At 41.7% G+C, this 25,603-nt stretch overlaps 1 protein-coding gene across 3 annotated transcripts in view; it reads right to left on the reverse strand.

Annotated features, from left to right (window-relative positions):
- Positions 1 to 7,307: 7,307 nt before the first annotated feature.
- GTF2E2 (general transcription factor IIE subunit 2) overlaps positions 7,308 to 25,603 on the reverse strand; it is a 54,073-nt gene continuing 35,777 nt past the window's right edge. Inside the window, exons 6-9 of one of the 3 annotated variants that reach the window (XM_080661023.1) lie at positions 23,214 to 23,307; positions 10,640 to 10,755; positions 7,916 to 8,047; positions 7,308 to 7,467 (exon numbers count right to left, since the gene is read on the reverse strand). In XM_080661023.1, the coding sequence (XP_080517149.1) occupies positions 7,931 to 8,047; positions 10,640 to 10,755; positions 23,214 to 23,307 (327 nt within the window). In that variant the 3' untranslated portion in view covers positions 7,308 to 7,467; positions 7,916 to 7,930. Of the gene's footprint in view, positions 7,468 to 7,532; positions 8,048 to 10,639; positions 10,756 to 23,213; positions 23,308 to 25,603 lie in introns of those variants that run through there. The other 2 variants (XM_080661022.1, XM_080661021.1) reach the window with 2 other exon arrangements.

The raw sequence follows: 25,603 nt of genomic DNA on the forward strand, positions 1-25,603 counted from the left end.
ACAACCGGGCTATCACAATTTCCTACAAAGACTATACTCCTCCCCACGTGACCAGACGACCCAATCCCAGTACCTCAACATGGGGCATATGGAGGCATTTCCACTCCATGTAGGAGACAAAGGACATCAAAGCTTACCACAAGAAAGTGCAAGTGAATGAGGTAAAGCTACAGAATTTATAAGTGTGACAATTTAGTAAGAAGTTTTATTTCTCTAAATCTCAGTTTCCTCATTTCTGAAATGATTTTGGACAAATAACTGAAATCAACTCTAAGGCAAGCACACAAAGTACTGATGAGCACAGGCCTAGCTGGAAACCACTGGTAACACACAACTGGCAGGAAAGCATCTTATCTTAAAACCTGTGATGGAGGCCTTGATGTCTGTCTCCTTGCAAAATAAGACAGCGTCTGAGATATCCAAAATGCATTTCCAGACATAATCAACAAAACAGATGGTGACAGGTGATGCCCCAATATGACAACATAGTTTGTTCCTGACTTGTTCCCCCTCATAAGAATAACTAACAACTATTTATGGAGGAGACACCACTGAGAGAGTTTTAGAACACAGGGTGATGCTGAAGCACTCCCCTGCACCACGGAGACCAAGACAGACTACATCAGAAGGTACGAGGAGCAGGTACGCACTGACCGCATCATCCAGACCACAGCAGCACCACGCCGAGGTCTCCCCTAAGCCTCCAGTTCCTCCAGAGGAAAGAGCGCCAGGATGGACATCCACCTGCCCCAGCGTTGAGTCACTTCTTAGGAGCCCCCCTTCTACCTCACCCCTCAGGACTGCAGGGAAATTTAACCACTGGGAATCTGATTGTGGCAGAGAAGGGGAGAAGGGTTGCAACAACCAGCACTGAGTTCTTGGCAGACTGAATTCCTACCTGCAGTGCCCAAGTAATAATCATGCATAGCATAATGACATTTTGGTCAACAACAGACCACATATAGATAGTGGTCTCATAAGATTATAATGGAGTTGAAAATTTTCTATTGCCTAGTGACATTACAGCCATCATAATGTAGTGCAATGCATGACTCGGGTTTGTGGCAATGCTTGTGTAAACAAGTCTAATGCATTACCAGTGGTACAAGTGAGTAGCCCATACAATTACAGTAGTAGGCTATGCCACCTACCTTTGTGTAAGTACACTGTTATGTTTCCACAACAATGAAACTACCTAACAATACACTTCTCAGAAAGTATCCCTGTTGTTAAGCAGCTCATGACTGTAATAATCCCAACCAGCATATTTGTTCATCTGTAGAACAAGTAGATGTCACAGTCCAACCAGGGACATGAGCAGGTGCAGGTCTGCCTGATTTGGTCCTCAAACTAAGAGGTTTGCGAGCCATGGAGCCTGGTCTGCCCTTGCCCAGGCAGGGGGGCTGAGTCAACAGAAAGACTGGCAACAACACTTAGAAGCTGTGTAATCCAGCAACGCTGGAGCAGATCAGAGGCAAGCAGAGCTGATCACCTGCAAAGCTAGTGCCTCATATGTAGGGTTCCCAGCTCTGCCCAGGCAAGGCAGTTAAGTCATGGACCCACCCACTGCTGAGTGTTGCTCCTGCCCGCTCCCAACCAGAAGTCCTGATCAAGGCAACCTGGAAACTTCCCATGCCATCATTGCTGAGTGAAAACCTGGCCAGAACACCTATAAAGTTGCATAGCCCACAATGCTCAAACAGAGAGTCTGGCAGGCAAAGCTGTTAAGTCTGCAGTGAAAATCTAGTGTCCCTATTTGGCCAGAGAACTTGAGGCACATCATAAAGCTTGAGTCAAGATCATAAAGAGCCTTATCAGCTTTGGAGTTGGTTCTCCCACTGCACCAGGAAAGGAAACTAACTGGAAGCATTACCCATTTAAGATATTTTATGTAAGCCTCATGGTAACATTAGGGAAAAACCTGTAGTAATTACACAAAAGAACATACAGTCAAAGCATACTGATACCAAAAGGTATCAAAACACAAAAAGGACCATAGGATATGAAACAGGAACAATGCATCTACAAAACAGCCAGAAAACCACGAAAGCCAGTAAGCCCTTACCTATCAATAAATGTAAATGGATTAAGTTATCCAACCAAAATACAAAGAATGGCTGAATGAATAAGCAAACAAGATCCAAAATGCCTACAAGAGACTCATTAAGCCTTAACAACACATATAGACTGAGAGTGAAGGAATGGAAACAGATACTTTAAGCAAATGGTTATCAAAAGAAAGCAGGCACAGCTACACTTACATCAGACAAAATAAACTTTAAACTAAAAATGGTAAAAAGAGACAAAGAAGAACATTATATAATGATAAAGGGATCAATCAAGAAAATATGACAATTGTAAACATTTATGCATCCAACATCAGAGCACCCAAGTATATAAATAAAAAATTAACAGAACTAAAAAGATAAAAAAAACAGCAGTACAATAATAGTTGAGAACTTTAATACCCCACTCTCAATAATGGCTAGATCATCCAGACAGAGAATCAATAAGGAAACAGTGGATATCAACAACACCATAGGGCAAATTGACTAACAGACATATATATAGAACATTCTAGCAGATAACAGCAGAATACACATTCTTACCAAGTACACATGGAACATTTTCTAGAATAAGCCATATGTTAGGCCACAAAACAAGCCTTAGCAAAATCAAGAAGAAGACTGAAATCATATAAAGTATCTTCTGTGACCACAATGGTATAAAAATGGAAATCAATAATAGAAGAAAAACTGGAAAATTCACAAATAAATGGAAATTAAACAAGACTCTCTTGAATAACCAATGGATCAAAGAAGAAATTAAAGGAGAAACAAAGTATCTTGAGATAAATGAAAATGGAAACACAATATATCAAAGCTTATGGGAGGCAGCAAAAGCAGTTCTAAGAGGAAATTCACAGCAATAAAAACATTACATTAAGAAATAAGATCTCAAATAAACAACTTAACTCTATGCCTTAAGAAACTAGAAAAAGAACAAACAGATCACAAATTTAACAGAAGGAAAGATAAATGAAGGTTAGATAATTAATAAAATAGGGAATAGGAAAACAATAGGAAAGAGTAAGAGTTGGTTTTCTTTGAAAAAAAGAGAGGACCCAAATCAACAAAATTATATATAAAAAAGGAGACAACTTATACCACAAAAATATGAAGAATCATGTGAGGCTACTATACTATAATCATACTCTAACAAACTAGAAAAAAAATGAAAAAATTCTTAGAAACATACTACCAAGAATGACATCAGGAAGAAATAGAAAATCTGAACAGACCAATTACTAGTAAGGAGAATGACTCAGTAATCAAAAATCTCCCAATAAAGTATAGCTCAGGACCAGGTAGCTCCCCAGGTGAATTTTACCAAACGTTTAAAGAATTAATGCCAATTTTCTCATATTCTTCCAAAAAAATCGAAGAGAAGGGAACACACCCAAACTCATTTTACAAGGCCAGTATTAGTCCAATACCAAAGACAAAGAAGAACATTTTCAGAAAAGAAAATTACACACCACTATCCCTCATGAATACAGATTCAAAAATTCTCAATAAAGTACTAGGAAACTAAATTCAGCAGCATATTAAGAAGATTATTTATTATGAGCAAGTGGAATTTATATCTGGATGCAAGAATGGTTTAATGTATGCAAATCAATCACATTAATAAAATGGCAGGAAAACATCCAATGATTATTTCAAAAGACACAGAAGAAGCATTTGACAGAACTCAGTATCTGTTCATGACAAAAACTCTTAATAAAACGGGAACATACCTCAACATATTAAAGGCCATACATGACAAGCCTAGTGCTAACATCACACTCAATGAAGAAACAACAAAAGCTTTTATTCTAAGAGTGCCCACTCTCACCACTTACTCAACACAGAAGAGAAATTCCTAGCCAAAACAATCAGGTGAGAAAAAAAAGAAATAAAAAGCACCAGAACAAAGAAAAGGAAGAAGTAAAATGGTTTCTACTTGAAGATGACATGATTTTATATACAGAAAATTCTAAAGAAACCACCAAAGAAACTATTAAATCTAATTTAAAAAATCAATAAAGTTACAGCATACCAAATTAACATACAAAATCAATAACATTATTATACACTAACAATAACTTATCTAAAAAGAAATAAAGAAAATAATCCCATTTACAATAGTATGGAAAACAATATGAAATACTTAGAAATAAATTTAACCAAGGAGGTTAAAGATCTCCACACTGAAAATTACATAACATTGATAAAAGAAATTGAAGACACAAATAAATGGAAAGATATCCTATGTTCATGGATTGAAAGAATAACATTATTAGAATGTCCAGACTATCCAAAGCCATTTATAGATTTAATGCAATTCCTATCAAAATTCCAGTGGTATTTTCTACAGAAGTATAAAAACAATCCTAAAATTTATATAAAACACAAATGTGCCCAAGTAGCCAAAGCAATCCTAAGAAGAATAAAGCAGAAGGCATCACACTTCCTGATTTCAAGCTAAATTATAAAGCCACCATCATGTAATAAGAACAGAAATCTTAAAGCTCCTAGAATAAACCATAGGAGCCAATCAATGTTTCTCTCTCATTGATGTTTCTCTCTCTTCCTTCCTCTTTCTGAATTAAATAAAAACATTTTTTTAAAAGGTACTTGACATGAGTCTTGACAATGACATTTTAGATGACACCCAAAGAAAGCACAAGCAACAAAATAAAAATTAGACAAGTGGAACTACATCAAACAAAAAGTTTCTGCCCAGAAAAAAAAATTAACAAAATGAAAAGACAACCTATGGAACAGGAAAAAATATTTCAAGCCATGTATCTGATAAGGGGTTTATATCCAAAATATGTAAGTAACTCATACAAATCAATAGCAAAAAAATAACACTGCTGTATGGACAAAGGACCTGAATAAACATATCTCCAAAGATAAATATGGCCAACAGGTATATGAAAAGATGCTCAAACATCACTAATCATTAGGGAAATGCAAATCAAAACTACAATGAGATATCCCCTCAAGCCTGTTGGAATGATTGGCATCAAAAAAATCAAGAGAAAACAAAAGGTGGCAAAGATGTGGAGAGAAGGGAACCCCAGCGTACAGTTGGTCAAACTGTCAACTGGTACAGCCACTATGGAAACCTAATGAGTTTCCTCAAAAAATTAAAAGTAGAATCACCCTACTCCTTTGCTGAGTGGCTCAGTCAGTTGGAGCATCATCTTATGCACCAGAAAGGTCTCAGGTTAGATTTCCAATTCTGGGCACATACCAGGGTTGCAGGTTTTATCTTCGGGTTGGGGCACGTGTGGGAGGTGACCAATTGATGTTTCTCTCTCTCCCTTCCTGTCTCTCTAGAATAAAAAACAAACAACACACACACACACACACACACACACACACACACACCCCGTATGATCCAACAATTCCACTTCTGGGAATATTTCTGAAGGAAATAAAAACATTATATCGAATAGATATCTGCATCCCCATGTACAGAGCAGCATTATTTACAACAGCCAAGACATGAAAACACCTAAGTGTCCATCGACAGATGAATGTATAAAGATGATGATGTGTATATATACACAGTGGAATATTTTTCAGCCATAAGAAAGTAGGAAATCCTGCTATTTGCAACAACGTGGATGGACCTCGAAGGCAGTATACTAAGTGAAATAAATCAGGCAGAAAAAGACAAGTACTGTACGATCTCACTTACATGTGGAATCTAAAATAAAATCCAAACTCATCAAAAAGAGATCAGATGTGGTTACCAGAGGTGAGAGATCGGGGAGGGAAAACTAGAGAGGGATAGTTAAAAGGTACAAATTTTCAGTTATAAGTACAAGGGATATAATAATGTACAACATGATGACTACAGTTAACACTGCTGTTTGTTATATGAACTTTAAGAGAGTAAATCCTGCCCTGGCTGGTTTGGCTCAGTGGATAGAGTCTTGGCCTGTAGACCGGAGGGTCCCAGGTTCGATTCCAGTCAAGGGTGCATATCTCGGTTGCAGGCTCGGTCCCCAGTGCGGGGGCGTGCAGGAGGCAGCCGATCAATGATTCTCTCTCATCATTGATGTTTCTGTCTCTCCCTCTCCCTTTCCTCTCTAAAATCAATAAAAATATATGTATTTTTTAAAAAGAGAGTAAATCCTAAGATTTCTCATCACAAACAAAACCATTTTTGGTATCTATAATGGGATGATGGATGTTAACTAGACTTACTGTAATAACAATTTCATGATATATGTAAAACCATTATGCTTTACACCTTAAACTTGTACAGAGCTGTAGGTCAATTATATCTCAATAAGACTGGAAAAACAAAAGGATGATGTGTAGAGACCACGAAAAGTAGGCATACTTGGAGATAAGCTAGCTCCAGATTTTTACAGAAAATTTTTTTACTAGTTTTATACCTTCAGACATTAAAGCTCCACCTTACTTGCCAAAACACCTCTGATATAAAGCTAGACCAGCAAGTTTCCCATGTTCTGGGGAGCCTCAGTTTTACATATTCTCATGCCATGTTTTGGGGCTTGGATGTAAGAAAGAGTAGCCTGGCCAGTTTGGCCCAGTGGATAGAGTGTCGGCCTGCAGACTAAAGGGTCCCAGGTTCATTTCTGGCTGGGGGCAAACGCCCAGGTTGTGGGCTCGATTCCCCCCAGTGGGGGGCATACAGGAGGCGGCCGATCGATGATTCTCTCTCATCATTGATGTTTCTTTCTGTCTCTCTCTCTCCCTTCCTGTTTGAAATCAATAAAAAAATATATTTTTTTTTAAAAAAGAGGTGAACAATGACTCTGTAGATTCAGGTAAGAAGTAAACAGAAGGGATAAAAAGAACTAAAGCCGCAAAAGGACTCCTTGTCATCTACACAAAGTACTTACTGCTTTAGGATACCATGGCACCCTTTTTGAGAACACTGAATCTTATTTTTATAATCCACTACAATTCTAATTTGTGATGTGAGGACTGTAATGGTCAACCGCAGACCGTATCACAAGTACAGTTAAGTAAAATGGGTAGTTTACTACAGAAGGCTGGAATGATTATAGAGATTTCCCGTAAAGCATCATGACTCTTAAGAGCCCATGTATTTGATAATAGCTCTCAAGAGCTTGCCCAGTGATGAGGAGATAAACTCTCCACCAGAGGAACCTCACTGTCAAGCCCCGAGAGTTGGGCTGTAAAGCTGACATTCAGGTTGGCAAGACAACTCTATCCATCCTTGATGGCGTGAGACAAAATCCAAGAGGCTAAATTCTGATTATCCTTTTAAAAGAAAACATTACAAATCACATGTAGTGTACCTTTACTGCTTCACTGGCTAACAAAAGGCACGCTTTGAGTTCCAACTATGAACTCCGTATGTTCAGCAACGCAGCACAGGTCCCAGTCTCCAACAACGTCCCAAACACGCCCCCTGTGGGAGTTAAAGACCGGAGCTGCCAACTGCCATTGCCAAGAATGAAAAGAAACAACTTAATTCACTAACTTCTGCAATTCCTTCTGCAATGATTTTATTATAAATATGTTACTTTGGAATAAACAAATATTGCATTCAAGACTATCTGCAAACTTGTGCTAAAGGAATAAAAGGGAAAATGGAACCAAGAACCACTTAGAAGAAGAGATAAACAGCAAAGACACCTGCATGCCTCTCCCCAAGAAGTAAGAGAAGTTAACAGGGAACATCACATTTCTCATCAGCCTATTCAGTTAGAATAAGCTTTGAGTCTGGTAATTTGCACTTGTTCTGTAAACGGAACTGCTCCTCTCCTCAGTCCTAAGAAGTAGAATGGGAAGACAGTCTTCAGATCCCAGTATCATCAAGAAAGATCTTGACTTTGTATTTGTAACTCTTTGCTCACCTACAAAACTGTGCACTATTTGCCAGGAGCAATGTCAGAGTAGTCCTTCAGCACTCCAGCCATGTGTTCGTTATGAGTCTTAAATCGTCGCTTTTTCTGTGAAGCAGGCTTTTTCCTTCTCTGGATAGGGGCCTACAGGAAAAGGTAAAAACAGAAACAACAGCTCTCAGAGGGGTAAAGCATAAGGATTTACTCAGGATGCTCAGAAACCAGCAGCAAGAGATTCGGGGTATTTGGCCTGTTCTTCTGCTTTGTAACCAAACCTCATGCACATCAATCCATAGCACACTCCCAACCACAAACAAGAAACTATGCTTTCTATTATGATGCATATACCTCACCTAGAATAAATGGGTTGGCACAACTTCTCAGAACTATTCTAGGCACTAAGTAAATAAAAAGAGAGGCAGTAGAGCTTTGTTTTTCATCACTATTAACTGGTTTAAAAATACATACTTCTGCCCTTGCTCAGTAGGCTTCGTATCGAACCAGGAGGCTGCTGGTTCGATTTCTGGTCAAGGGCATGTGCCTGGGTTACAGGCTTGATCCCCGCTAGGGGGCAAGCAGGAGGAAACCAATCGATGTTGCACTCCCACATCGATGCCTCTCTCCCCCGACTTCCTCTCTCTCTCTAAAAAAAAAAAAAAATCCTATCTAATAAAGAGGGAATATGCTAATTGACCATCACTCCATCTCAAAGATGGCTGCACCCACAGCTGAGGCCAAGTTCCCATAAGGAGCCTTAACAAGCAATCAGCAGGGACCTGAGGCTACGCCCTCCTCTGCCCCCGTGGGGCTTGACAGGGGACCTCAGGCCATGTCCCCCACATGGCAGGGCTTGGCAGGGGACCTGAGGCTGTGCCCCTCACCCGGCAGGGCTTGACAGGGGACCTCAAGGTGCGCTTCCGTCCTGGTGCTGGGCTAGGGGACCTCAGGCTGCTCCCCCTGCCCCAGCGCCAGGCCACAGGACCTCAAGCCATGCCCCCCACCAGGTGGGCCTTGACAGGGGACTTCAGACCCCAGCCCCCACCCCGGCACCAGGCCAAGAGACCTCAGGCCGCGCCCCCCACCCAGCGGGGCTTGACAGGGGACCTCAGGCCGCGCCCCAGCACTGGGCCAGGGGACCTGAGGCTGCGACCCCCTGCCTGGCTGGGCTTGACAGGGGACCTCAGACAGTGCCCCCCACCCAGCAGAGCTTGACGGGGGACCTCAAGGTGCACCCCCAGTGCTGGGTTGGGGGAACTCAGGCCACACCCCCACCCAGCGGGGCTTGACAGGGGAACTGAGGCTGCGCCCCCTCCCGGTGCTGGGCCTAGGGACCTGAGGCTGTGCCCCCACGCCTGGCGGGGCTTGACAGGGACCTCAGGCCATGCCCCCTACCCAGCGGGGCTTGACAGGGGATCTCAGTCCGTGTCCCCCACCTGGCGGGGCTTGACAGAGGACCTCAAGCCACGCCCCCCGTCCTGGCACCAGGCCAGGGGACCTGAGGCTATGCCCCCTGCCCAGCAGGGCTTGACAAGGGTGGGACTGGCCAAGTCTGGATCTAGCCCAATGCGGGGGGGGGGGGGGGGGGGGGGCGGCCGGGTCTGGGTCTCATGCGATTTGGAGGTGCATGTGGGTGGGCGGGGACTTGACTCTGGGTCCCGTGGTGCGCCCCAGACTCTGACAGGAGGAAGGTTTTCATATACATTTTACTAATTTTCTTTCATCTCGGACACTTCTATTATAGAGAAAGGGCAAATAGCAATATTAAATTATTTCCTCTAATTAATCCCCTTTTAATGTGCACAAATTTCGTGCACCGGGTCACTAGTGTGTGTGTGTGTGTGTGTGTGTGTGTGTGTGTATACACACATATATATGATCCAACATAAATAGGGCAAAACAGACATATGGCAAAATTAGGAAGTAGATGAGCACATGAAGATTTGTTATTATTATTCTCTATTCTTTTCAGTATACCTGAAACCAAAACAATGGAAGTACACTAATTTACGGAGATCACTGGCAATAAATCTTCCTTTTTAAGGAGCCCTAAAAATTCACCGAAACACACACACACACACAAAAAGTCAGAAAGGCGGCAAGTTACACAGCCTGGTGGTGGACAGAAAAAGAGGGAGCGAGGTGCTGCAGCTGGAGTCTAAAGTGTGAACTAGTTCTCATTTAGGCTTTGTCCTTGGACTAGCACAGTTATTTATTAGCCAGTATAGACCATTTCACAAGTCTTCATCCCATTATAAACCCTTCCTCAGAGCAGAATTTAGGCTACAAGGACAGTATTACCTGGTTCAGAGGGATCTGGAAGGTAACAAGGACAATTCAACGTGATCAGGACTGAGGGAGCGCCAGGCACCAACACGACGGGGCTCCCTGGAGCAGGGGCCTGGGGTAGGGTAGACGGCTAGAGTCTTAAAAGGCCACGATCAGGACATGTGAGCACTAGGAAAAGTTTGGTACGGCTGGAGCTTAAGAGCAGACACTACTAGGATAGGGCGGTCGGATGGGGAAAAGTCGCACACGCCTGGGGAGCAGCAGTTGAGGGCAGAGATCTGCTGGCCCTCCATAAACCACATGTGATCTGGTTTGCAACTGACCAAGCTCAATGGATCAGGACACAGAAAAAACTGAAAGGGAGAACTGACTACCTGCTCTTCGGAGAAGAGAAAGCAGGCTAACAGTTCATAGAACAGAGGACTACATTTTTTTCCAGCGGTTACATACCACTTTCTTTGGTCCGGATTCTTGCATGGAAGAAATACCCTGTCGCTTCAGATATTCTTCAATTTTCTCCTCATCCATTGAATCCACAGTCACACTCCTCCACAGTTTCTGAAACTCTGTGCCAACAAGACAGTAGATATTTTACAATAGATGTTTACAAGCTACAGCATCTCAGTGATGGAAATCCAAGCTTCAATGTTATCTCCCCTGATCTATATTAGCACATCTGCAATTTCATTATAAACACAAAGGAAGTGAAACATTCAAATGCTGGACATTGAGCAGCAGAAGGGCCTGAGAACAGAACTGTATCCTTACAGAACAGATATGTTCTATTTTTAGTCTGTAAATGAAGGGCCATGTGTGAAAGGCCTCCCTGCTTTCCTGGGGAGGAACAGCAGTCCACAGTCTCCTTTTATTACACAAATCAGTTCTCAGCACTGAAATAGTTCAAATTCCTGCTCATCTCCCCTGAGCTCAGTACTCCATTTTCTCGCCTATTGGTAAAAAGAAACACAAAGGGACAATGGGAACGTTTTACATGGAGTGAGGAGCTATACAGATCACAGCTGACCCTTGAACAACTCGGGTTGGAACTGCACAGGTCCATTTATATGCAGATTTTTTTTTAAATCCTCACCTGATGATATTTTTTTCACATTGATTTTCTTTAGAGAGGGTGGAAGGGCAGGAGGGGGGAGTGGGGGAAAGGAAAGATAGAAAGAGAGATATCGATGCAAGACACACATCGATTGGTTGCCTCCCACATGCACACAGACAGAGGCCGAGGATTGAGCCTGCAACCAAGGTATGACTGGGTATTGGGCCTTGACCAGCAATCAAACCTGAGACCCTTCAGTCCATGGGTTGATGCTCTAACCATTAAGCTAAGCCATCCAGGGCTATACACAGACTTCTTTCAATAAATGCATTGAAAAATTTTTTGGAGATCAGTGACTATTTGAAAAAACTCACAGACAAACCTTATTAAAAATATCTTTTTTTTTTTTTTTTTGGTATAGCAAAGGTAGAGGTTTATTGAAGAACAAGTACAGACTCCCACATGGGGAGAGGGAAAGGTGCTGGAGGCTAATTCCAGCAGATCATAAATGCAAGAAGTTCATCAAAAGGTTGGTGGACCTTGAGCCTTCAACAAGGGCTGAAAGATACATATTATTGCCTACTGGAGTGGCGGAAAGCATTTCCCCCAAAAGCTGAATTTATATAAATGATTGCTTGTTGCCTGACAGCTGAGGGCATTTCAATCTACATGTTATTGCCTCCTGCTGGCCAAACACCTGAACAGCTGAAGGCAGTTCCCCCAAAACTGACAATGCCTACTGTATACTAAACCTTACCTTTGATATATGTATCTACTTTGCTATAGGGCAAATGTGGAAATAAAAAGAGCCCTGGGTGCAGAGATAGGGAGAACTTAGCTGCTACAGCTAAGCTTCCTCTGGCTCCCCCATGGATTACAAATTTATATTGTATTTCTAGTCTCTTTATTAATTTACATGCAGCACCTTCTCCAGATTCCTGAACCCTTCTAGATGCTGGATTAAGACCCCTGGCATTAGAAAGGGTCCCCTTAAATTTTTCATAACATTTTCTTTTCTCTACCTTTTTTTATTGTGAGAATACAGTATATAACATATAAATATGTGTTAACTGACTGCTTATTTTGTCAGTAAGGCTTCCAGTCAATAGTAGGGTATTAGTAGCTATATTTCTGAGGAGTCAAAAGTTACAATGCGGTGTTGGGGGTGGGGTGGGGGAAGAAATTAACCAAAGAACTTATATGCATAACCCATGGACACAAATAGTGAGGTGAAAGGGGGATGGGGGTGGAGGGAGCAGTGTAAAGGGAGATCAGTGGGGGGGAAGAGGGGACGCCCGCATGTGGTATTTTGTGGAAGAGCCACACTCAAGGGGCCAAAGAGCCGCATGTGGCTCGCGAGCCGCAGTTTGCTGACCACTGGCCTATCCGAAAATTAGGATTCTTTCCTTGGTCATGCCAAATTTACTGATGAGCTTATTGAAGACATTATCTCATTATTTGCTTTTCATTTATAGAATTTTCATTTGATTATGTTTATCTCTCTGCTGAAATATCCTACCTGGTCATACATGTTGTCTGCCTCTTCTACTAGAGGGTTTAACATACTAATCAGTTATTTTAAATTCCATGTCTGATAGTTCCAGTATCTGTGTCCTAAGAACATGGTTTGGTTAATTTCCTGGCCTCAAAAGTGCATTGCTTTTCTTGTTTCTCTTTATGCCTCAATTTTTTTGAAAGCAGGATATCCTCTGTAAGACAGCTGAGACTGAGGTAAACAGATTTTGTGCCTGGAAAGATACACGCCTTCCTTTCTGCTAGGCCTTTAGTGTGTGGAGGTGGGGTCATTCCATTGTCAGGACCTGACCTTAGTTTGGAATTTGTTGCTACCATTGTTACCCATAATGCACCACAAACTTCAAATTCCTCTAGACATAGAAGCTCGTTTGCTAGAGGGTTTTTCTGTGTCTATTCAAGCTGTGGTCTTCCCTTTATGCTGCACCTAAGAAGATCTGTTAGCCCCAGGCTCTTGCACTTTCCTGCATTGTTAACTGCTAGCCATTTCGGTTAGCCTGGTATGGGGGTGGGAGTTCTCTGTTACTGTCATTAAGCCTGGTCTTGGGCAAGCACTGTGTTCCCTGGTGACTGGGGAGTGGCCTCCTCAGTGTCCTGCCCTGCTCCCCTCTGCTGAAGTTCTGGACCCAGCACAGCTTTGCCCTTTTTTCCTGTAGGTAGAGGGTTTTCTTTTTGTTGCCCTCCCACAGCAGTTTTAAGACTTTGTCTTCTCATAGGAGAGTCAGGGGAAAGAACTTAGGTAGAATTCATATCTTTCCTGAAGCATCTACTTACTGTTCCCTCCTCCAGACCTGCCCAATGAAGGCAGTACGCCCACCCTACCCTTATCTTTTTTTGTAAACATCAAATAAAGTCTGTGGAGTCGGGTGCAAATTCCCACGTGTCTTCAGACTCCAGGGGTTCTATACTGTCTTGCTAGTCCATACAAAGCCTTTAGCAGTTCATTAAAAAATTCAACTGACCTGGTTGGGGCCCATGTGGGAGGCAACCAATTGATGTGTCTTTCTCACATCGATAATTCTCTCTGTGTCTCCCCCTCCTTTCCACTCTTTCTAAAAACCAATGGAAAAATATCTTCAAGTGAGGATTAACAAAATAAAATAAAAATACATGAAGAAAAAATACAGGATCAAGTCAGGCAGCTCTGCTGTTATTTTAACATGTATATTTTGTGTTAAAATTGTACTTCTTTCTCAAAAAAAATTTTTTTTTTTCAACTGAATTCTTGTGGGCACTGTTCATTTTGTCTGTCCCAGGTAAACAAGAGCTTCTATTCCATCTTTCCTTAATGCTTGCCTTTCTTTACTTAGATTTAGGGTCAGGTGGTGGCCCTGCAACCTCAGCTCTCTGCTAGATTCAAGAAAATGGTACATTTGCAGCTGTCTAGGGTTTGTTGTTGTCGTTGTTATAAGGGTGGGAACAATGCTTTCTCCATTCTAAGTGAAAACTAGAATTCCCAACTACCTACCTTTTAGCCACACTTTACACATTTTTCTAATTCCAAGAAGGCACACAAAATTGTTTTAAAATGTACACCATAACCAGAATTTTATGTCAAGTTTACCATAGCTATTGAAGGAAATACGTCACATACAAAATAGTTCTTGAGTTTTAACCATGACTTTGTTAAATTTTATCAACATGTAAAATTTGTATTCAATAATTAAGAAGTGTTACATGATGTCACTGTATAACAATTAAACTGTGTACTTGTCTCTGTATATCAAAAAAGGTAAGGAGAATAAAAGTGCCTATGATAAAAACACCTTTGACTCAATGATAAATTTTATTCAATAGACTTTTTACCAAGCTTCTATGTTACCAGCATTGTAAAATTTCAGTTCCTTGAAAATGGAAATTACTTTGACTACTACTACTTTACTATTACTTTAATTACTACTTGACATGTACAGAGCTTCTATTCTCTGGGCCTCTTAGGACACAATCACAAAGGCAATAATACCTACTAGAACCATGACAGCAATGGTCTGGAGAGCTGATCTGTATAATAACATACCACCAAAAATATATATACAACACTGTAATTTTTCATGACACAATAGACTTGCAACTATATAAAACATAATTTAACTTCCTTTTGCTAAGAGAATGTCACGGGCTATTTTCAGAGCAAAATCCCTGATAAGAACTCTTCACAAGGTCTTCTTTTTTCTTCAATAAAACATTTTTACTGTAATCCCTGCCTTTACTTAACTCAATGCTGTTGCAGAGGGTTTTTTTTGTTTGTTTGTTAATCCTCACCCAAGAATATTTTTCCATTGATCTTTTCAGAGAGAGTGCAAGAGAGAAACATTGATGTGAGAGAAACACATCGACTGGTTGTCTCCTACACGAGCCCCGACCAGGGCCCAGGTAGGGAAGGAGCCTGCAACCAAGGTAGGTGCCCTTGACCAGAATCAAACCCGGGATCTTTTGGTCCCCAGGCTGATGTTCCATCCACTGAGCAAAACCAACTAGGGCTACAGTTTTTATATATTACTTCCATTCTGCAAATATATTACAGGTGCACAATACTTAAGATGAACACTGGAAGGCAGGCCTGATTTAAGATGCAGGATCTCACAGGATCCCAAGTCTAATTACTTTTTAATGTATGTGGGGAAAGAACATGCTCAGTTGACAAAAGTACTAAGAGAAAAAACATGTTTTTCTTTAATTTTATAAAATCATTGCAAGAAAATACAAATTAAAATCAGGACAACCTTTGTTTTCTACAAGGCAGGCAAAGTCAACTGAAAACATCTAGTACTAGGGAGGGTGAAGAAATGGATATCTTCTCATACACTGCTGTGAAGGGATAAATTGGTTCAAATTTTATGACGGGTATCAGGCAAGCTGTTGAAAATTTTAAAAATATGCCTATGTTTTGACCCAGCAATTCTAAAAAAAAAAAAAAACCACAAAACTACAATAAGGAGATAATTAGGCAAGTGCACATATATACTTATGTGCAAGGATTGAGCATTATTTATAATAGCATATAGAAAAAAATGAAACAAAAAAACCACCTAAATTTCTATCTGTGGAACACCAGAAAAATGGTTTAAAGTACATCCATAAAAATTGAATAGCATATGGCCATTAAAAGTAATAAAACAGCATCAGAGACTCTAGGGGAGTAGCTACTGGGAGGGGTCCTGAATTTTAAGGATCAAATGGAAACTGTTTAAGCTTCCAGGCAAAAAAGAACAAGATACCACCAGCATAGGGTAAAGTCAGATTGTCATCAGCTTTGGTGAAATACCAATAAACATTACATAACTGTAAAAGATCAGTGCAAATCTAGATCTGAGGCAAATTAGGCCTCAGACTGCTAAATTGGCTTTGTTTCTTTGCTATCTGTCTAATCAAATGCAAAACTACAGATCCACTGAGTCAATCACCAGATAGCTAAGTAAAGGTAAATAAGTAACCAGTTAAGATTAAACACCGAGTATTTTTTTTAATATATTTTTTATTGATTTCAGAGAGGAAGGAAGAGGGAGAGAAGAGAACCATTGATCGGTGCCTCCTGCACACCTCCCACTGGGGATTGAGCCTGCAACCCTGGCATGTGCCCTTGACCAGAATTGAACCTGGGACCCTTCAGTCCCAGGCCGATGCTCTATCCATCGAGCCAAACCGGCTAGGGCAAACACCGAGTATTTTGGTGCTTTCTTTTATCTTCTCAATGCTACTAACAACAGCTAATGTTACTGTTACTATTATTCTTTTTTTTTTTTCTTCTTCAGGATTTATTTTTAAAATCTTTATTGTTGAAAATATTACATAGGTCCTTCCCCCTCCCCATCATTAACCTCTTCCAGCCCACTCCTGTCCCGCCCCCAGGCCCTCACCACCCCACAACTGTCTGTGTCCACACGTTATGCATATATGCATACAAGTTCATTGGTTGATCTCTTCCCACCCACCTCCCACCGTTACTATTATTCTTACTATGTGCCAGGTTCCATTCTAAGCTCTAAGCACTTTTATTTATATTAACTCATGTAATCTCTTAAGGGCCATAGGATATAGGTACCATTATTTCTATTTTACAGATAAGGAATCTCAGACAGACAGGGGTTAAATATCTTGCCTAAGTTAGTAAGGGGCAAAGCTAAGATTTAAACCTACAGTTTGACTATTCAGACCATCCTCTTGACCACTGCATTTATACTGCCTCTAAATTATTAAGATTCTGATTTAAGGAAATACTAAATGCCTTTGTGAAATTAGATACATACCTAGGTCCAACTATTCTGTGTTCAAATTCTACTTGATTTGTTAAAAATCAAATAAAATTTGATTTTTTAAAATTACTATACAATAAATTCTCTTCTTACTTATGTTATCTCTCATTGTAGGATATTTGCTTCTATTACAGAGGGAATAAAAGATGATTCTTCAGAGACTGAATACTTGCTCACATAAGATTTCTACTTTATAGCTAAGACTGCCACCTAGTGGGCCACAGCAAAAATCTTTATCAATAAAATCGAGACAAAAAACTTTGAGGTATAAAATACAAAACACACAAAAAAATAGGAAGACAAATATTAAGATACTAGAGGCCTTATGCACAAATTCATGCACGGGTGGGGTCCCTCAGCCTGGCCGGAGATGGGGGCCATCTTACCCAGTCCCAATGGGGGCAAACCGGCCGGGGAGGGACAGCAGGAGGGTTCCAGAGCGTGTCCAGCCCTCTCGCCGGACCCCAGCAGCAAACTAACCTACCGGTGAGAGAGTCTGCCCCCGGTAGTCAGTGCACATCATAGTGACTGTTCGAGTGGTCTGACACTTAGCATATTACGCTTTTATTATATAGGAATGTATCAACTTTCAATGAGACTTTTCTGGAAACTCACATTTTCCATAATTAACAAAAACTCAGATTTTTTAAAATAAGTGATTTATGAAATACTGATGCTTTCAACTAAAAGAACAGTGCCTCACCCCTGAGTTTCCTGTGGGTAACTGTTCTCCCTAGGGCCTTACAGCACTGTATGAAGACCACAATGACAACATGCAGCATGTTGTACTATATGTGTTCCCATGTCATTCCTTCCTCAGCCTATAAGTTCAAGGACAGAAACCTTATTCACTTTAATGTCCCTTGTATCAATGAATGGCTTGAATGCAAAAGTGCATGAAAAAAGTCTGAAGAGCCCTGGCTGGTGTGTCAGTGATTAGAGCATCAGCCCATGACCAAAGGGTCTCGAGTTCAATTCCCAGTAAAGGGCATGCAACTGGGTGCAGCTTTGTTCTGCAGCCCTGGTCAGAGAGCCTGCAAGAAGGAACCAATCTATATGTGTTTCCCTCACATCAATGTCTTTCTGTCTCTCTCTCCCCCCCTCCCCCTCCCCCACCTTCCCCTACACTCTATCTAAAAACAGTAGAAAAATATCAACTGAGGATTTTTTAAACAGAAGTCAGAAGACTATCTTAATTTTTCCCTATTTTATAAACATAAGCTGTACCTTTTTAAAAATCTTCACCAGAGGATAGTTTTTTATTAAAACTATTGATTTTTAGAGAGAGGTAAGAAGAGTGGAAAAAGGGGAAGAGAGAAACATCAATGTGAGAAACATCAATCTGTTGACTCCCCTACATACCCCAAACAAGAATTGAACCCATAACCTAGGCATATGCCCTGACCAGGAATCGAACCCACAACCTTTGGTGTACAGGACGATACTCCAACCAACTGAGCAACTGGGCCAGGGCCATATGCTGTACCTTTAATAGAATTCTCAACCCTGGCAATTTGTTCCCCAGGGAACATTTAGTAAGGTCTGGGACCTTTTTAATTGTCACAATTTGAGGGAAAGTATGCTACTGGCATCTAAAGAAGTCAGGGATGCTGCTAAACATCCTATAGTGTACAGTGACAACCCCAACACCAAAAAAACATTATTCAGCTATAAATATCAATACTGCCAAGGTTGAATAGCCTGCTTCCTCCCAACCAGTTTACAATGATAAACTGAGCCTAGAACCCAAATGTTTTACATTAGAAACTTAATTTTTATATTGGTTTAATACACATGGGATTTTTCTAGAACCATACAGTATATAACGTATATAGAATATAGTATGATTAACCTTTGTAAATCAAAGCTGCACTTTGTATTTCTCAGATCTTTACAAAGAATTATCACTTAAAGGAAAATACCAATTATGACATACTAGAGGCCCGGTGCACGAAATTCGTGCACAGGAGAGGGAGGGTGTCCCTCAGCCCAGCCTGCACCCTCTCCAATCTGGGACCCCTCGAGGGATGTCCGACTGCCCGTTTAGGCCTGATCCCACCGGGATCAGGCCTAAACGGGCAGTCGGACATCCCTTTCACAATCCAGGACTGCTGGCTCCCAACTGCTCACCTGCCTGCCTTCCTGATTGCCCCTAACCGCTTCTGCCTGCCAGCATGATCACCCCCTAACCACTCCCCCGACAGCCTGACTGATGCCTAACTGCTCCCCTGCCTGCCTGTTTGCCCCTAACTGCCCTCCCCTGCAGGCCTGGTCCCCCCCAACTGCTCTCCCCTGCAGGCCTGGGTCCCTCCCAACTGCCTTTCCCTGCAGACCTGGTCGCCCCCAACTTCCCTCCTCTGCCAGCTTGGTCAACCCTAACTGCCCTCCCCTGCAGGCTTGATCGCCCCCAACTGCCCTTCCTTGCAGGCCTGGTTCCTCCCAAATGCCCTCCCCTGCTGGCCATCTTGTGGTAGCCATCTTGTGTCCACATGGGGGCAGCCATCTTGTGTGTTGGAGTGATGGTCAATCTGCATATTACTCTTTTATTAGATAGGATAGAGGCCTGGTGCATGGGTGGGGGCCAGCTGGTTTGCCCTGAAGGGTGTCCCAGATCAGGGTGGGGGTTCCCTTGGGGCATGGGGCGGCCTGGGCAAGGGGCCTGTGGTGGTTTGCAGGCTGGCCATGCCCCTGGTGACCCAAGCAGAGGCCCTGGTATCTGGTTTTTTTTTTTTATCTTCTACAATTGAAACTTTGTAGCCTGGAGTGGAGCCAAGCCTTCTGCTTGCTCTGAGGCAGCAGCCATTTTTTTTTTGGATTTATGTATCTTCTATAATTGAAACTTTGTAGCCTTAAGCAGAGGCCTGGGCCGGCCAGGGTGTGCAGAAAGCTTGGCTTCCTCCATCACTGGGGGCAACCCTAGCCTCCTGCTCTTTCCAGCTCCATGGCTGCCACCATTTCTGTTTGGGTTTATGTATCTTCTATCATTGAAACTTTGTAGCCTTGAGTGGAGGCCTCCTAGGCCGGCAAGGGCAGGTGGAAAGCTTGGCTTCCTCCATCGCCGGGGAAACCCAAGCCTCCCTCCTGCTCTCTGTGGCCGTAGCCATCTTGGTTGGGTTTATTTGCATATTCGCTCCTGATTGGCTGGTGGGCATGGCTGGTGGGCGTGGCTGGTGGGTGTAGCAGCGTGATGGTTAATTTGCATATTACTCTTTTATTAGATAGGATAAGTTGCCAATGCATCACAACTGGATTAGTCTATTTGTAGCCACCACATTGTAGACAAAAAAAAAAAACCCCACAAAAACAGTTTTATGGAAAGTAACTTTACAGGGTAATCTGATCATAAATTCCTAACTGGACAGGTCATGGTGGGCAATCATATCATTTCTTCAGTAAAAGTTTTATCTTTTGTCTTAAGCAAGCCCTGTCCATGTTTCTGTGCATCCAGGCTGACATACCTATATTTGAAAGGCCTCTTATCAGACCCTTCCTTCTAAAGTGTGACCACCATGATGAAAACACATCATCTTGTTAACTATCCTGTTATCCACCCCCTGCCTTGCTTTCTCCCCCCTTCATGTAACCTTCCTTAGTTCCAACGCATAAAAGCTGATACAAACTGTCATTTCTTAGAAGAATTTTCTCTCAGTCTACTGAGATCTTACTTCCAGGTGTTATCTTCTATTTGGCTCAAATAAATTCTTACAAAAAGTCTCTACAGGTCTGGATGTGTCTTATATCCAAAATCCTCTACATTTAGCAAGATAAATGAGGCATATAACAGGAGATCAATAACTACTTATTGGAGCTGCTGGTGAACAAATGAACATGAGGGAAAATGGCATGCTCCAAGACAGCAGTCGCCAACCAGTGGTCCATGGACCACTGGTGGTCCGTGAGGTCCAAAAGATTGGCAACCGCTGCTCCCAGAGACCATGAAAGATCCTTCCTCGTTCCCAGGTACTATTCCCAATGCATCCCTCCCATCTGGCTGTTCCTGCGTTTTTTCCTTATATAATAAACAGTAATCTAGTCTCTAAGTATGCTCATTCTAGGGACACTCCCTTTCTTTCTAAAAGTTGCTTAAGATTTTACAAGGTTTTTTAAAATAGTGCTGATGTATTTGTCAGTGAAGGCAAAAATCCCACTGATCTGATCCCATCCTAAGTGTGGTGATTTAATCTTCTGTGAGAAGCCTGAGTCAAATGGAAAAGCCCAACCGAGCTCTCAGCCAGCAGTCAACTGCCAGCCATCAGACATCATGTACAGCTGAGCCTTCACCCCCAGCTGCTATTTGACTGCAAACACAAATATTTAGAGATGCCAAGTAAGAATTGCTCTCAGTTGAGCCCAAACATGGAATGAAGATAATTATTAATAAGTTGTTGTTTTAACACCCTACATTTGGGGTGAATTGTTACACAGCAATGGAAAACTAGAATACCTTCTCATTCAATCACTTGTTGTTTTTGTTTGGTATCTTTTCCACATGTATATATCAGTAAGAATAAATTAAGCCCTGGCTGGTTTGGCTCAGAGGATAGAGCCTCAGCCTGAGGACTGAAGGGTCCCAGGTTCGATTCCGGTCAAGGGCACATGCCCGGGTTGTGGGATCAGTCCCCCTTAGGGTGTGTGCAAAATCTTAATAACGATACACTGCGTAGTGATATTTCATGTAACTTTTGTTTTATCTACTTTTTAAATTTATGTTAAAACTATCATTTATTCTAAATAATTTAACAAAGAAAAATTACATGCTATAAAATGAAAAAACTTAAAAATTTTCAGAGTCCTGAATATTGTGATACTGTCACAAAGCTATAATCCTTACTAATAAAAGCCTAAGTGGTTGTCATGCCATGATTCTCTCACGCCGTCACAAAATGGCTGTGTAAGAGCAGGCACGCGCAGGTAGGCAGGGCTGGGCTTAAGGCTGTGTGCGCGGCACGGAGCCTGCCTGGGAGTCCCGCCTCCTCCCGGCGTGGAGGCAGGACCCCCGACTCCGGCCTACCTCTTTGGGGCAATCCATAGAGGAGCCCTGGATGGGTGGGCAGGGCCTACCTCTTTGGGGCGATCGATCATGGGGCTCTTGCACTGTGACAGGGCACAGGCCAGGCTGGGGGACCCTCCCCTGACCAGTGCATGAATTTCATGCACCAGGCCTCTAGTTTTATATAAAATAGAATATTTTCTAAAAGTTGCTTAAGATTTTACAAGGTTTTTAAAAATAGTATTGATGTATTTGTCAGTGAAGGCAAAAATCCCACTGATCTGATCCCATCCTAAGTGTGGTGATTTAGCACTACAGCATGGACAGAATTATCTGTATTATTTTGTTCATCCCAATGCTTCAGAAAGACAAACCTCTAGTTCCCATCAAAAAGAAAAGAAAAAAGTAATCTCCCTCCTTATCCAATATGATAACCCAAAAAGCAAGTTACTTAAGAGAGTATCAGTCACCAACAACTTTTTCCCAACCTGCATAAACTTTTCACATCAAGATATGAAGTAATATTTTTAAAAATAATCAAGAAATAAACCCTTTTTTTGGTACAACTGAACTACAAGCATAAGAAATCATAAAATATAGGCATCATGCTATACAGGCAGTCCTCGGGTTACGTCGGACTCAACGTACGTCGTTTTGTGGTTACGTCGCCATCTCCCATTTACAGTCTTTATTAAAAAAAAAAAAAAAAGTTCCGTCATTTTGATGTATGTACATATGTGCTTTATGCTTTCTATTATTTATTTACCACAAGTAAAGGTCAGGAATTGTTACCCTTCTTTTAAATTTTTTTTACTGTTTCACTTTATTACTGCTGTGTATGTGCTCCATGTGAGTGATGTAGGTGCTTTTGTAGGTGGGTTTCGAAAATCGCATTACGTCGTGCCGTAGGAACAGATCTCCCACATAACCCGAGGACCTACTGTATAGGCAAACTGCTATACCATGATTGCAAGTGCTACAATTAACCTAAACTCTTTCAAATTACAAACTGTGTTCTGAGAATCAATGTTAGGAGTTATTAGCTCTGTTCTAAGAGATGACAATGCTAAAAACAAAACAAAACAAAAAAAAGCATTATAAAATTTGAGTTATAATAGTATTATATTATAAATTTTGTCATCTTAAATTTGTAACATACTTGCAAACTAAAGAAAGTATTATTACAGAAAGTCTTACCTTCGTCCACAGAAAATTGACAGCTTTTATCATTGAAGAAAAGAATTTTCTTCTTATCAGGACGATTTACAAATAATATCTGGTCCCCTAAAGCCTTCAAGATAAAGAAAAATTTTTCAGTTAACTCCAAATTACTTTACCAACACCATCAACACCCAATTATTTTTCTTTCTTTCTTCCTCTTTTTTTTTTTACAACAAAGGACTCCCATTTCTTTTAACCCTCAGTATATCAATTTCAGTTCTTGAGTTGAGCAGTTCTGACCATAATTAAGGGTTGATATTTCAAGACATTTATTCTTAGAGGTCTTCCAAAGTACAGAAAAAAATACATATTTTAAAAGAAACAGAATAAAATTTAGTATGTGTGGCAATTACAATTTGGGACCACAGGACCTTTTTATTAATCTAAGAAAAATGGTAGGATTTTAGTGTTTTTACTTTTCCCTCTACCTTGAAATATTTTGCTACTTACTCATCATTACACCTCAATTATTTCCAAGTATGTTTTAAAAGCTAAAATAAGAAAATGGAAGAATGATCAAATCACCTAGAATTGTAATGCTATAGTGAAATAGCCACATTTCAGTTTTCTTATTGCCCAAATTACTGCATCATCCACCAAGAAAATATAAAAGACTAGGGAGACTTTGTTGTCTTTCACCTCTCTTGAGCACAGCTGCCAATTCAGAATTTATTTTCTACTACTCAGAGCAATGACAAGAAAACTGAAAGATGTTTCACTATTATTAATGAGTGAGAACAAGAATGAAAAAGCCTGAGAGCAGCACTTTAGACCAGCGGTCGCCAACCGGTGGTCCGTGGACCACTGGTGGTCCGTGAGGTCTGAAAGGTTGGCGACCGCTGCTTTAGACTCTACTGACAGTAAAATGCATCACAGAAATGGTCTCAAACTAGAAGTGCTTAGATGACAACACCACAAATGAATAATCTGAAGCTTACTAATCAATGTGAACAACCTATTTCGAAAGACTTAAAGGAAATAAAGTATTTTTACCCAGTTAGTTATTCAACAGGAAGGACTTCATCATACAATATTGTGTGATAAGAATCTTTGCCATCTCACTTTGCTAAAAGAACATATAATAATATTCTTTCATCTTTCTGATGTTTGCCAATATATACTTGGTACAAAGTCTTGCTATGCTAAATCCTTATTAAAATGTTGACTAGGAGAAACCAAGATGGCGGCATAGGTAAACACCTAAACTGCTGCCTCGCACAACAATTTCAAAACTACAACTCAAAGACAGAACGGACACCATCCAGAACCACAGGAAAGCTGGCTGAGTGAAAATTCTACAACTAGAAGGAAAGAGAAAAGCTCACAGAGAATTGGAGGTACGGCAAAGGGTCTTTGTGTGCGCAGAGAGGAAGGGCGGCTGAGAGCCTGGCTGACTTTCTCTGGCGGAAGGGGGAAGGAAGCCCCCGACCGCACTGAACCCCAGTTCTGACTGCACTGAACCCCAGTTCCAGGCGAGCCCCTGGGGACCCACGCTCTTACGGGGGGAGTCTGGACTCTCGGGCGGAGACTCGGGAGCTGGGGAAGGCAGAAGTCTGAAGGCGCGGCGTGCCAGTGCGCACAAAGGCTGCGGAGGTTGCCACAGGCTTTCCCTAGTGGAAGGGAGTCGGAGGCCCCTGACCACACTGAGCCCCAGTTCTGACTGCACTGAACCCCGGTTCCAGGCGAGCCCCTGGGGACCCACGCTCTTGTGGGGGGAGTCTGGACTCTCGGGCGGAGACTCGGGAGCTGGGGAAGGCAGAGGTCTGCGCTTGCGCGCAAGGGCAAGGCTGCCGGGAAGCCAAGACTGCTCCGCCCTGAGACTCCACCCCATCCAAGCTGAGCACAGAGGCTATTGCAATTTGGCAAGTCTAATCCTATAAGGCTGTCTCCAGCACCAAACTTCTCCCAGCATAGACGCAGCTGATCCTTACAGCCAACTGGCCTGGAGGTCAATTCCTCCCAGTGATACCAACAACAATCAAGACTTAACTACAACAAGGCTGTACACACAGTCCACAAAGGGATGCACCAAGAGTGTCCACCTCAGGTTAACTGGGGAGGCCGACCCACTGGGCCATATAGGAAACCTAGCACACAAATTTACCCTACCAACTCAGGGAAGCAGTGAAAATGCGGCGTCAAAGAAACAGATCACAAACGAAAGAAATGGAGGAAAACAAACGACTGGATATAGAATTCAAAACCACGGTTATAAGGCTTTTCAAGAATATCATAGAAAAGGCCGATAAATATAACGAGACCCTCGAAGATATGAAAAAGGACCAACTAGAAATTAAACATACACTGACTGAAATAAAAAATATTATACAGAGACCCAAAAACAGACTAGAGGAACACAAGAATCA

The sequence above is a fragment of the Plecotus auritus genome, assembly GCF_963455305.1.
Source record: "Plecotus auritus genome assembly, chromosome: 3".
NCBI lineage: Eukaryota > Metazoa > Chordata > Mammalia > Chiroptera > Vespertilionidae > Plecotus > Plecotus auritus.